Source organism: Leopardus geoffroyi, chromosome C2, assembly GCF_018350155.1.
Source record: "Leopardus geoffroyi isolate Oge1 chromosome C2, O.geoffroyi_Oge1_pat1.0, whole genome shotgun sequence".
NCBI lineage: Eukaryota > Metazoa > Chordata > Mammalia > Carnivora > Felidae > Leopardus > Leopardus geoffroyi.
In genome coordinates, this window is record NC_059333.1 from 71,257,694 (window position 1) to 71,271,908 (window position 14,215).

The following is a 14,215-nucleotide window of genomic DNA, read 5'->3' on the forward strand; positions in this document are numbered from 1 at the left end:
ACCTTCCTCTAAGAGCTATAGTGAGGATTAAATGTGACAACAGAAGTGAATACATTCTGGATACTACAAAGGCAATTATCTACTTTGCTGGATATGCTCCACATCTCTAAAGTCTAGCTGGATATGCAACTTAAACATTCTAGCAACTTAAGTTCAACATACGGAAAACCAAATGCATCATTTGACTCCCCAAATCTGTTTCTCGTGTAGACTTCCCAAAGTTTCAAATCTGGATGACAGAGGTCAATTTTTACTTCCTTCCCTCAGTACATCACCAAGGTCTGTCAACCTTCCTCCCATGGTTTCCTTCTTTTCCAGCCTACTAACACTTTCCCTGTATTATCTCATGTCTAGGTCATTACAACTGATCTCCTAGTAGCTCCTCTTATTCCCTGACAATCAGTTTCAGTCCCAAACTCTCAGCTTTAGAAACAAATTTCCAATTGCCTACTTGTCAAATCTGTCTCAACAATAGATGATGATCTAGAGCCTATTTATACTATCATCTGTAATAGGCACCTTCTAATGTGGCTCCCATGATCCTCACCTGCTGGTATTCACACCCTTGTGTGGGCTGAACCTCATCATTTACTCATTCCATGCCCAAGTGGAAGAGAGGCAGAGACAGAGGGAGAGAGAGAGAATCCTAAGGAGGCTCCATGATGCCAGCACAAAGCCCAATACAGGGCTTGATCTCATTAACCATGAGCTCATGACCTGAGCTGAAATCAAGAGTCAGATGCTTAACTGACTGCGCCACCCAGGCACAACTCATCACTCACTTCTAGTATAGTGAAAAGTGATGGCGACTTTACTTCCATGTTTAAGTTACAAAAGACTGTCACTTCCATCTTGCTAGCATTCTCGTTTTCTTACTTCCTCACTCTGAAATAACAAGCCGTCAAGTAGTAACATGCTCTGTGGAGATGCCCATGAAGCCAGGAACCAAAGGAAACCACCAGCGGTCAGTTTATAAGGAACTGAGGTCTTTGTCCAACAGGCCAAAAGAAATGAATTGTGCCAAGAGCCACGAATGAGCCAGGAAGTGGATTCTTCCCAGCTGAGCCTCAAGATAACTGTAGCCTTGTGAAATACCCAGAACGAGTGGACCCACCTAAGCTTCAGAACACTCTGGGATAAAAAATGTTACTGTTTCAACACACTAAATTTTGGGGTAATTTGTAACACAACAGTAGATAATACACTATCTCACATATTTCAAAATAAATAATAAACATAAAAAGAAATTTATAAACATTAAAAAAAAATTGGGGGCACTTGGGTGGCTCAGGCAATTAAATGTCCGACTCCTGATTTTGGCTCAGGTCATGGTCTCACAGTTCTGAGACTGAGCCCCCTGTCAGGCTCCACACTGACTGGGATTCCCACTCTCTCCCTCTCTCTTTGCCCACCCCCCAGCTTGCACGCACAGGTGCTCTTTCTCTCTCTCAAAATAAACATTTAAAATAAAAAGGACAGGGGCGCTTGGGTGGCTTAGATGGTTGAGCGGTTGAGCGTACGACTTCGGCTCAGGTCATGATCTCGCGGTTTGTGGGTTTGAGCCCTGCATCGGGCTCTATGCTGACAGCTCAGAGCCTGGAGCCTGCTTCGGATTCTGTGTCTCATTCTGTCTCTGCCCCTCCCTGACTTGTGCTCTGTCTCTGTCTCTCAAAAAAAAAAAAAAAAAAAAAATGTAAAAAACAAATTTTTTTTTTTTAATTTTTTTTTAACGTTTTATTTATTTTTGGGACAGAGAGAGACACAGCATGAATGGGGGAGGGGCAGAGAGAGAGGGAGACACAGAATCAGAAACAGGCTCCAGGCTCTGAGCCATCAGCCCAGAGCCCGACGCGGGGCTCGAACTCACGGACCGCGAGATCGTGACCTGGCTGAAGTCGGACGCTTAAACGACTGCGCCACCCAGGCGCCCCAAAAACAAATTTTTTTAATCAAAAAGACAATAAAGTGCTGGTAAGAATATGAAGAAGCTAAAACTCAATAAACTGCTGGCAAGAATGTAAAATGGTATAGCTACTTTAGAAAATAGTCTGGGGGCACCTGGGTGGCTCAGTGGGTTGAGTGTCTGATTTTTGATTTTGGTTCAGGTCACAATCTCACAGTTGTGGAATCAAGCCCTGCAATGGGCTCTGCACTGAGTGTGGAGCCTGGTTGAGATTCTCTTTCCCTCTACCCCTCTGCCCCACTTGTGCTCCTTCTCTAAAAATTAAATTAAATTAAAAAAAAATAGTCTGACAGTTCCTCAAAAAGTTAAGCGTAAAGTTACCATACGACCCAGCAATTCCACTCCTAGATATACACCCAAGAGAAATGAAAACACATATCCACACAAAACTTGAACACAAACGTTCAAAGTAGCATTATTCATAATAGCCACAAAACAGAAACAATCCAAATGTCTGTCAAATGATGAATAACAAAATATGGTATATTCATATAATGGAATATTATTCAGTCATAAAAAAGAATGAAGGAATGGTATGTGACAGCATCTATAAACCTCAAAAACATGATGCTTATTAATTTTCTAAGTTTGTAAAGCCAAAGTCCAGGTCTGAATCACAGGGTCTTTACTGAATTTCAACTACTCAGTAAGACATAACCAAAAATCTCCACTTTTAAAATGGAACAGTAGCAAATTACAGGTAGGCCGTTGAATGTACTGCCTCCGAAATTATAGAAATAGCTGAAGCCATGGAAGAGAATAAGATAACAAACAGAAAACATGCAGCTTAAGGAAAGAAAATGATGGAATATCATACCAGCCTTTTAAGGAAAAGAGCCAACCAAAGAAACGGAGAAAAAAAAAATTCAGAGGATAAAGGAGAAACCAAGAGAAAGTAATATCAAAAACTCAAGAAAAGAGAGGCGCTTGGCTGGCCCAGTCAGTGGAGCATGCAACTCTTGATCTCAGGGTGGTAAATTCAAGCCCCATGGTGGGTGTAGGGATTACTTAAAAGTAAAATCTTTAAAAAAAAAAAAAAGAAAAAGAAAAAGAAAAAGAAAAGGCAAGAAAAGAATTGTAACTAATACAGTTATAGAGAAATCAATGGGAATAAGAATCTAAAAAAAATTCATCATTTTTTCACTCCTATCCTTGGTGTGGATAGAGCCAAATATCATGGGTTGAGAAATAAACAAGGATTAAAGAAATGGAAGCAGTTGTGTGTAAATGAGTTTTAAGAGGAAAGAATTAAGCTGAGTTTTACTATACTTGTTTTTTTAAGTCTAGAAACTTTGAGTCTCAGAGGAAGAAGCCAGGAAGAAAAAGCAACTCAGGGCAATGGAGAAAACTGCTTCATCAATGTCCTAGAGGACAAAGGGACAAATTAAATCGAGAGCTAGGTTGAAGGATTAGTCTTGGACAAACTTCATTAAAATAAAAATATGTCAGTATGTAAATGCAGTAACACATTATATATCTGCACCCTTAGGGAAGAGTTTCACATAACAGCACTTTCCAAATATTTAAGCATCTTTTCTTTCAGCTATTTTCTTTGAAATTGTTCAACACTGTATCACGTGGTTCTGTCTTCTTATACACTGTGCTTTCCTAGATGACTTAAGGCCATTATGACTGATTATTGTACTAGGAAGCAATATAGCTGAGTCTGCATGTTAATTTTTCAAATCTTCTTGGGCTGTCCTACACTTATCAGTTGCCATTTTCTCTGGTACATTTACCGTGATAACCTTTTTCATATGTGCTTCCAATAGATTCTAGTTTGAAAATCATGTAACCATTAAATAATACACTAAACAAAGGATAATACAGTTCTGAATTGAAGTACAGGAGTAAAGTGCGTGGCTTTATGACAACTCTTTCCAGGGCTAAAAATTCTGTTTCACTTTTTAATTCAACTGAGAGTGGGTTTCAAAAAGTTGAGGATATCTATCAGAAGACAGACTTCTGACTTGGAATATTACTTTATTTTGCTTCCTTACGTCATATCAAAATATCCTTGCCAAGTAATTGATAATCTTACATGGTTAGTCTTCAGCCACCAAAAAAAGGGATCATGTTGATTCCAAAAGTGACCCTAAATATCTCACAGTAACTAAATATACTTTCCTGTCCTAAAATCACTTACCAATAAAGTTATAATTTTCTACACTTCATTTCTGTATGCTAATAGTCATGCATATTTCACACATATGGATATTATGTGTATACTGTGTATAGCTAAGTATATATCGTTCACAAAAATCTTAGCTTTATTTTTTTTAATTTATTTTGAAAGAGAGAGAGAGACAGTGAGAGTGGGAAGGGGAAGACAGAGAGAGAGAGAGAAAGAGAATCCCAAGCAGCACAGAGCCTGACTCAGGGCTTAAACTCAAAAAACGTGAGATTGTGACCCAAGCTAAAATCCAGAGTTGGATACTGAACCAAATGAGCCATTCAGGTGTCCCACAAAATCTTGGCTTTAATCCCTTTCAAGTTTCACACAAATTTCACAACTACAAATAGCACAGGGCTAAAAATGACTAGAGTTAAGTACACAGGGAGTCAGTTAACCAAAATTTAACAATTCATTTCTTTAGCTGCAATACAATGGTATAGCCTGAATTCATTTCTTAAGATTCTGGTGATCTAGCAATTCTACTTCTGGGTATTTATCTGGAAAAAAAAAAGGGGGGGGCGCACTTGGGGGGCACAGTCAGTTAAGCATCCGACTTGGGCTCAGGTCATGACCTCACAGTTTGTGAGTTCGAGTCCTCCATCGGACCCTGTGCTGATAGGCTCAGCCTGGAGCCTGCTTCAGAGTCTGTGTGTCTCCCTCTCTCTCTGCCCTTCCCCCGCTCATGCTCTGTGTGTGTGTGTGTGTGTGTGTGTGTGTGTGTGTGTGTGTCTCAAAAATAAATAAACATTAAAAGAAGAAAACATTAACTTGAAAAGATTATCTGCACCCCTATGTTCAATGCAGCATTATTTACAATAGCCAAGACGTGGAAGCACCCTAAGTGTCCATCAACGGATGAACAAATAAAGAAAATGTAGTATATAAAATGGAATATTATTTAGCCACCAAAAAAAAAAGGAAATCTTGCCATTTGCAAAAACATGGATGGACCCTGAGGGCATTAAGTGAAGTTAGACAAACAAATACTGTGTGATCTCACTTATACATGAAATCTAAAAAAACAAACAAAACAAAATAAAATAAAAATGAACTCCTAGATAGGGACAGACCAGTGGTTTGCCAGAGGTGGGGGAATGGGGTGGAGGCATGGACTGTGAATTGGGTGAAGGTGGCCAAAAGGTACAAGCTTCCAGTTACAACATAAGTCCTGGGATGTAATGTACAGCATGGTGACTATAATTAATGATAACATTTTGTGTATTTGAGAGTTGCTAAGAGAGAAATCTTAAAAGTTCTCATCACAATAAAAAAAATATTGTAACTATGTATGGTGATGGATGTTCACTAGATTTACTGTGGTGATCAACACATACAAATAGGGAATCATGTTGTACACCTGAATCTAATATGTTACATGTAAAATATATCTCAATTAAAAAGATTCTGGTTATATCCTCCTATTCTTTACTCATCAAAAGCAAAAACAAAACTACCATTGCTTCTCCAGCACTCTCTTCCTGCTCCTTAAATTTATCCTCCATATTAATGAAAATTAACAAATGTAGAATTTCTCATCATGACAGAGTTAAATGGCTTGACCAACTCAAACTGAAATGTCTCCAGTCTCCCTGGTTTAGAGTATTAGAGGCACCAGTATCTGTATCTGTGCCCCTGTGTTCAAATTATTTACGTGTATCTCCCCTTCTAAGTCACAAACACCATGAGGGCAAAAATCTTTTTTTTTTTAAATGCTTATTTTTGAGAGAAAGACAGAGTGCAAATGGGGAGAGGGAGGGAGGGAGGGAGAGAGAGAGAGGGGGAGGGAGAGAGAGAGAGAGAGAGAGAGAGAGAGAGAGAGAGAAAGCAGGCTCCAGGCTCTGAGCTATCAGCACAGAGCCCCATGCCAGGATCATGACCTGAGCCAAAGTCAGAGGCTTAACAGACTGAATCACCCAGGGGCTGCAAGAATCTTTTCTTATTCAATGATTCCATTCAATCACTTGACAAATATGTTTGAGCACCTAGCATTTCCTAGCCTCTGGAGAGAGCTGAGTTAAGCAGTTCCTGCCTTCACAGTCAAGCAGGAACTGTAAACACAGGCCTGTAAACAAATTACAACACACACAAAAGCAGAAGTGAGCACAGAATTAAATCAGAAGAGGAATGAACTCTAGGGATGTAGAGGAAGTTCAGGGATACACTTATGTATTCTCCGAAAGGCCTTCCATAAATACCTGTTGAATGGACGAATGAATGAATGAAATCTTGCTTATGAAAGCTGAGATCCCAGGTACAAATGAGATGTATTAGTTGCTTCTGGAAGTCACTAGGTAACTTTACCTTTCAACAACCGCCAAAATGCAGACCCCAGCATAGTCACCCCCACCTGAAGAAATCACCTTGAAGAAAGGACCTACCTGTACTGCCAGCCTTTTGCACTGCCACCGCGACTACTGCTGCTGCTGCTGCTGCTGATTCCACCCCCACAGCTGCTGTTGCTGCTGTTCTTGTTTGGGGTCACCGCTGTGGCCAGGCCCTCCAGCTTTCCTTCACTCTCTGAGACTTTCATTGTTGACACTGGTTCACCCCCCTGCATCTTAACTCCAAAGTCCATTTGCCCTTCTTGGGCGGGAGGAAACAACTCTGCAGAGTAGTTTTGTAGGTGCGAATTTTTAAGATTTGATCTGAAGGTGATTCCAATTGCTAAATCAGGCCGCGGCTGGATGGGAACCATCAAATGGTCCAGGGAAGGAATACAAGCATTCCTACCAAAGGAAAACTTTTAAGAGGGCAAGGGTAGCAATGAGGACAGAAACCCTTTAAATATATATCTCTTTCCCGGCAAATGCAAGGAGGAAAAAAATCACCCTGCCAGAGGGTTTGGTGGTTTACTCAAAGGAGAAGCAGAAGCAGTGCGGGGAGGTCGGGGACTCTTAGCCAAGAGGGCTCGCCGAAGGACGGAGGACCACGGACCGCGACCCGAGGCCTGACCTCTGAGCTGACGGACTGGCCCGCCGCGCTCCCTCTGCTCCTCCAGCGGGTCCTCTGGCGGGGGGTTCCGTCCAGCCCGCTCGACGGTTCCCGCCGCAGCCCCCGTGACAGAACAGGGACCGCCCGCGCGCAACCCGGGAGGAGGGCTGGGGAAGGAGGCCGCCGGGGGCGGGACGCCGGCTCCCTGGGCCGCCTCTCCTCCGGCCAGTGGCGAGCCTCTCGGGGCGACTTCCTCCAACGCCCCCGGCCCAGGGCCCTCGACTGGGCTCCCAAGACCGGCGAGTCCCTCGCCCTCTCCCCAGCCCCAAGCGTGAATACCACAGCAGCGGTCGCCGCCCCACCCACAGCCCCACAGCGGGTCACCCACCCGCCTGCTCTTTCCCCGCCTTCCCTTCCGGAGTAGTGTGAGCTCACTTCCGAAGCAGAAGCGCCTGGCGCCATCTTGGCGCAGGGCACGCGGCCCTGAAGGGGGCGGAGCCTCGGGGGTAGCGGTGTTGGGGGGGTTGACCCGGAAGAAGGGAAAGGGAGGGAGGTGGGACAGCCAAGGAGGGAGAAACAAAGAAGTCCGACTTAGTGCCGTTGTGAAGTGTGACTTCTGACCTTCTTAACCAGGTCCTGTCCATCCGTTGGAGGGCCCATTCTAGGCATCTTAGAATGAAGGCTTAGAAAAATAATGTCATTTCTGTAACAAATTGCTAAAAACCCTCCTATTTGGAGTGCCTGGGTGGCTCAGTTGGTTAATGGTCGGACTCTTGCTTGCAGTTCAGGTCATGACCTCCAGGTTGGTGAGTTCAAGCCCCACCTTAGACCATGCTGACAGCATGGAGCCTGCTTGGAACTCTCTCTTTCTCTCTCTCTCCCCCCCCCCCCCCAAATAAATAAACATTAAAACAACAACAAGAAGAAAACTCGTCTTCATTTTAGTGATTTTTGCAAAAATTGCATGACATTGGAATAGGGCAAATCATTGTTGCAAATGAAAATGAAATTGTTGTGGAAATTATAGTTCTCAGAATCAAACTAGGTACTGTTTCTCTGACCCCAGACAACTCACACTCTTTAGACTGTTTTTTTCACCTGTAAAGAAGGAGTAGTTGAAGGTAATTTTTAACATCCCAACTAATTGTAAATTCTAGTTTCTAACAACATGATTTGTGAATTGAATGTATGTCATATGCAAAACACGAAGGCAAATGCAAAGAAGTATTACCAAAGTAAAAACGCAGGGGACGCCTGGGTGGCTCAGTCGGTTAAGCCTCTGACTTCAGCTCAGGTCATGATCTCACAGTGGATGAGTTTGAGACACACGTCGTCCTTGTCAGCCTCTGTGCTGACAGCTCAGAGTCTGCAGCCTGCTTCAGATTCTGTGTCTCCCTCCCTCTCTGCCCCTCCCCTGCTGGTGCTCTGTCTCTCTCTGTCTCAAAAATAAATAAAAACATTTAAAAAAAAAACGCAGTAAAACAAATGCGGATACATACATAATTAAAGCTATGAAGAAAATTAAAGGAGATGTTATAAAAAAAAAGTGGGATGGGACAGAGAATCTGTTTTAGAAGAAAGGTTGAGAAAAGTCATCTACGAGAAGATATTTAAGGTGAGAAATGAAGAAACATGAGGAAGCTAAGGGAAAAGAAAGCTTTATTTATTCTGGGGAATGAGAGACCTGGCAGCATGGTGAGCAAGAGAGAGAGTAGCATAAAATGAGAGTGAAGAGGTAGGCAGAGAAATTCGGATTTTATTGTTAAGTGCAATGGAAAGTTATTGAAAAATTAAACAGAGAAGGTTTGTAATCTGATCTATGTTTTTAAAAGATCTCTCTGGTCTCTTCAACAAATAGTGTTGGATCAAGTGGATATCTATATAAAGAATGAAATTGGATCCCTACCTCACATCATACACAAAAATTAATTCAAAATGGATCAAAGACAAAGAGCTGAAACCATAAAACTCCTAAAAATATATATATAGGGGTAAATCTCCATGACCTGGAGTTAGGCAAACCCTCTTAGAAATGACATCAAAGCCTAAGCAACAAAAGAAAAAAGTAGCTAGATTCAGAGTCATGAAAATTAAAAACTTTGGTGCTACAAACAATACCATCAAAAAAGTAGGAAACAGAGAGGTGCCTGGGTAGCTCAGTTGGTTAAATGTCCAACTCTCGATTTCAGCTCAGATCATAATCTCACAGTTTGTGAGTTCAAGTCCCACATAGTACTCTGCACTGACAGTGTAGAGCCTGCTTGAGATTTTGCCTCCCTCTCTCTCTGCCCCTCCTCCACTTGCTCTCTCTCAAAAAAAAAATAAAAATAAAAATAAGTGTTAAAAGAAAAAGTGAAAAAATAACCCAGAAAATGGGAGAAAAATATTTACAAACCATGTATCTGATAAGGAACTAATATTTACTTTATGTAAAGCACTCTTACAGCTCATTAATTAAAAAAATAAATAACCCTATTTAAAATGGGCAAAGGAGCTAGATAAAAATTTCTTCAAAGAAGATATACCAAAAGTCAATAAGTACATTAAGAGAGTCTCAACATTATTTACCAAGGAAACACAGATCAAAACCACAATGAGATGGTGATTCCCAACCACTAGGATGGCTATAATAAAAAAGACAATAACCAATTGTTGATCTTGATGAGGAACATGGAGAAGAAACGGTACTCCTCACACACTTCTGGTAGAAGCATTACACTAAGTCTAAGAAGCAAGACACAAAAAACCACATATTTTATGATTCCATTTATATGAATGTCCAGAATCGGCAAATCTATAGAAGCAGGAAGTAGATTAGTGGTTGCCAGAGGCTGGGAGGAAAGAGGAATGGGAAATTACTGCTAATAGATATGGGGTTTTTTGAAGGGTAATTAAAATGTTTTAAAATTAGATGCTTGCAAATGGTTGTGCAATCTTGTGAATATATTAATATCTGTTTAGTTGTATACTTTAAATGGGTGAATTTAGGATGCATGAATGATAACAAAATAAAATTATTTTTTTAAAAAAATTCTCTAGTTACCATGTAGAGAATTGATTTTAGTGGGAGAAAAAGAGGAAGCAGGGAGACTCGTTAGGAAGCTTTACAAGAAATGAAGTGAGAAGTGATAATGGATCAGACTAGGGTGATGGCAATGAGGATAGGGCAGTAATTGGATCCAAACCGTATGGGTGTGGAGGTGGCTACAGCACTGAAAGTGGATTGAATTTCCAACAGTGCAGGAAATATTCTTACAGACCTCTCCAATGCCAGTCTGTTCTACACATCACAGACGACAACCTTCTGATGAAACTCAGAACCCTCCAAAGACCTTTCATTATTTCTGAAAAAAATTCCAAACTCCTCTGTCCAAGAAAAAATGGTGTTGTAATAGCTATAGGATTGAGAGTTATTCGTTTATAGTCCCATACTGATCGAGATAAAGATCTCTATATAATCAATGAGGTCAGCCAACTGTAAAAGTAAGCCATGCTAATCCACTCCAATCAAGGAAAAGAAGTTTTGAGTGTATGCCTTCATTGGATCAATGAGAGGTGCAAAGGAGGAACATGCCAATCCAAGGACGGGAGACAGCATGGAGTCTGGAAAAAGCTTTAGCTTTAGAGACCCAGGGACTATTTTGGCATTCCTCCCAATGGTGATAAGACTTGGGGACTAGCTTATGCTGACCAGGTGCACAACAGATGATGTATAGCAAATGGAAAGACAAGTGTTAATAATAAAAAAAAATTCAGTCCAGAGTGTTCAAGTTTGAGTACACTTTTTGTGCAAGACACTCAGCAGGATGCACTTTTTACCAGAAGGTTACAAGATGTTCATAGACTCATGAGCCAGAGCTAGGAGAGTTGATGGACAGATATTTTGTTTTCTTAAAGCAAAAACTTCTTTTATTGTAAACTGAGTCTGTTTCATCCAATGTCTAAAGAGAAAGAAGAGCATATGACTTGAACAAAGAAGATAAAGAAATGCACTTTTTTGAAAGACTTCAAAGAAGGATATGTTCATCTCTGTGAAGACATTATTGTGCATTCGTCAGCATTCTACTTGGATGATGGATCAGAGCATCCTTCCACATGGAAAGAAGCTGAAAAGCATAGTGGTCAAGAACATTTTGGGACACCTGGGTGGCTCAATCAGTTGAGTGTCAGACTCTTCATTTCCACTCAGGTCCTGTTCCCAGGGTCGTGGGATTAAGCCCCGTGTCAGGCTCTCGGAATCTTGGGATTCTCCCTCTCCCTCTCTCCCAACTTAAAAAAAAAAAAAAAAGTCAAGGGAGTAAGTACAAGGATAACCATTGCATAATTTAAAAAAAAGAAAAAAGGACATTTGATTAACATTCAGTTTTAGAAGCTTTATACCCATGATAGGCCAGCATATAGGACTTTTTAAAGAAGTTTCCCTTTAGGGTTTGTTCCTTGGATTAGAAATTGTAGGCCTTTGGTATTTTTTTGTCAAGCACTTTCAGAATTCATGATTTTGGTTCAGGGCTGGTAATATTGTGCCATTTTCTTCTTCCTCACAAAAATATTTTTGGATATGTGCCAGAATGACAATCATTGGATACTAATTCCACTGCATGTGACTTTGGGCAAATTACCTGAGCTCTTTGTACCTGTTTTCTTCCTTGTAAAATGATAGTAATAATGACTCTGCTAGAGTGCACCTCGTGGCTCAGTCAGTTAAGCATCTGACTCTTGTTTCGGCTCAGGTCATGATCTCACGATTTGTGGGTTCCAGCCCTGTGTCAGACTCTGTGCTTGCAGCACAGAGCCTGCTTGGAATTCTCTCACTCCCTCTCTCTCTCTCTCTCTCTCTCTCTCTCTCTGCCCCTCCCCTTCTCACTTTCTTTCTCTCTCAAAATAAATAAAGTTAAATTTTTTTTTCAAAAAAGAATGACATCTCTGCTATAGATTAAAATGTGTTCCCCAAAAGTTTGTGTATTTAATTCCTAATCCCCAATGTGATGGTATTTGGAGATGGGGCCTTTGGGAGATAATTAGATTTAGATAGGCTCTCTAATAACATTAGTGCCCTTATAAAAAGAGAAATCATAAAGCTCACATTCTTCCTCTCCCTTACCCTATCTTTCTTTCTGCTGTGTAAGGACACAGGGAGAAGAAGGCCATCCACAAGCCGGGAAGACAATTCTCAAGAGAAATCAATCATGTTAGCACCTTGATCTTAGACTTCTACCCTCCAGAACTGTGAGAAAATTAACTTCTGTTGTTTAGTCAGCCTGGTCTGTGGTATTTTGTTATGGTGGCCAAAGCTAAGACAATCTCCCTTTGGAGTGATTGTCAGCGTTAAATGACGTGACACATGTAAAATATGTGCGCATGTCTGACACATGACATGGTAAGTGCTTGGCAACTGTCACCCATTATTATTAGAAAAATAAAGTTTACCTGCCAAGTAAAATGAATGTTTGTGTTTGGTGAGAGCACCTTTCTCCTGGACAACTCTGAACAAACACTAACCAGCATATTTCTGAAGACATATTCCAACATATTTCTGTGGAAGAATGTCAGCTTTGTGTCCCAAATGAAATGGTGTTTTCCAAATCTCTCTGTTCACGAGAGATCTGTCAGGGTATGTAAATACAGAGTCCTAAGAACATTAGCTAGAATCACCGGCATGTGGGTGTCAGTGAGAAAATGCAGGAGCATAGGGCGATCCCTGTTCCAGTGGCTTCTCACAGAGCCTTCCCTGACCATTCACTCTGTACAGAGGAGTCGCCTCTCCCCACTATTCTTGATCCTGTTACCCTGCTTTAGTTTTCCTCATAGCACCCGACATTACAAGCTTTGCTGTACGTTTTCTGTCTCCTCACTGGAGAGGAAGTGGCATAAGGAAAGACCTAATTCTTTGTTCCCACTGTTGTATCCCCCACTACTTGAACACTCCCCAATACATGTGTTGAATGAGTGAGTGAATTTACTACAGTGGCTAAGAACATGAACTTTGGCATCAGCCTTCAAACCTTGGCTCTGCCCCTTAGTGTGCTTGACTATGGGCAAGTTACTCACCTTGGTGAGCCTTGGTTTTCCCATCTGTAAAATAGAAAAAGAATGAAATAAGAAAATATTTAGAAAGTGTTTAGCACAGTGAACTAGCTATGATCATTTTCTCATTCTCCCCCTGACCTGCAGGAGAGGGAGTGGTGCCTTATTTCCCTGAAGCAAGAACTGCTTTCTCTGTGAGCCTGCTGCCATGAGAGCAGAATGAACAGGAAGACAGGACACAAACAAACTGGGGACCGGGGAGCAGGGAGCAGGGGAGTGGGCAGCAGTGCCGACCCCAGGAGAGGCACTGTAAAAATAAGGCTGTGGACCCACAATTAAAAACAAAACATCGGGGCGCCTGGGTGGCTCAGTCGGTTAAGCGTCCGACTTCAGCTCAGGTCACGATCCCACGGACTGTGGGTTCCAGCCCCACATAGGGCTCTGGGCTGATGGCTCAGAGCCTGGAGCCTGCTTCCGATTCTGTGTCTCCCTCTCTCTCTGCCCCTCCCCCGTTCGTGCTCTGTCTCTCTCTGTCTCAAAAATAAATAAACGTTAAAAAAAAATTAAAAAAAAAAAACAAAAACCCAAAACAAAAAGGTGGGGGAAAGGAAGGAAGGAAAAGGAAGCAAAATTCTGGGAGGACAAAATATTCACATGCACAATAGGTGTTACTGCTACTGGGGTGAAAATTTCTGTTAAGCAGGAACCCCACCGCCTGCCTATTACAGCTCAGGCAGAAATCCTTTAGCAATTTCCCACTCCAGTGGCGGTGATTCTGCTAAGGGCTCCCAGAGAGCAAGCATTTCACCTGACACACTCCCCTGCCCAGTTCAAAGCTTGTAGTGGGAGTAAAAGAAATAGACATACTCAGTGCTTTTGTTTGAGAGGAAGAGGGAAGGAGGGAGAGAAGAGTGTGGGGTAGCTGCCGTGCTCACATTTTTTATAAAATGACATTTTTTTCTTCCATTCTCTGCATCTCTCCCCTAAATCTCTATTGAACCTCTAAGTATTTCACTTAAATACCCAGTAGACAATACAATGAGCTCTTAAAACTGTATTATAAAATGAGAACACATGTTCCTTCAATGTGACATGCTCACCTTGCCCATTTTTAGACTCCT

At 41.6% G+C, this 14,215-nt stretch overlaps 2 protein-coding genes across 2 annotated transcripts in view; both read right to left on the reverse strand.

The window, feature by feature from the left end:
* OSBPL11 (oxysterol binding protein like 11) overlaps positions 1–7,556 on the reverse strand; it is an 84,358-nt gene extending 76,802 nt beyond the window's left edge. The window contains exon 1 of the mRNA XM_045502369.1: positions 6,518–7,556. Within this exon, the coding sequence (XP_045358325.1) occupies positions 6,518–6,834 (317 nt within the window). The 5' untranslated portion in view covers positions 6,835–7,556. The remainder of the gene's footprint in view (positions 1–6,517) is intronic.
* A 4,754-nt stretch (positions 7,557–12,310) lies between these two features.
* Positions 12,311–14,215, reverse strand: part of LMLN (leishmanolysin like peptidase) — a 135,504-nt gene continuing 133,599 nt past the window's right edge. The window contains exon 21 of the transcript XR_006718383.1: positions 12,311–13,142. The gene's annotated coding sequence lies outside the window, so the exon portion shown is untranslated. The remainder of the gene's footprint in view (positions 13,143–14,215) is intronic.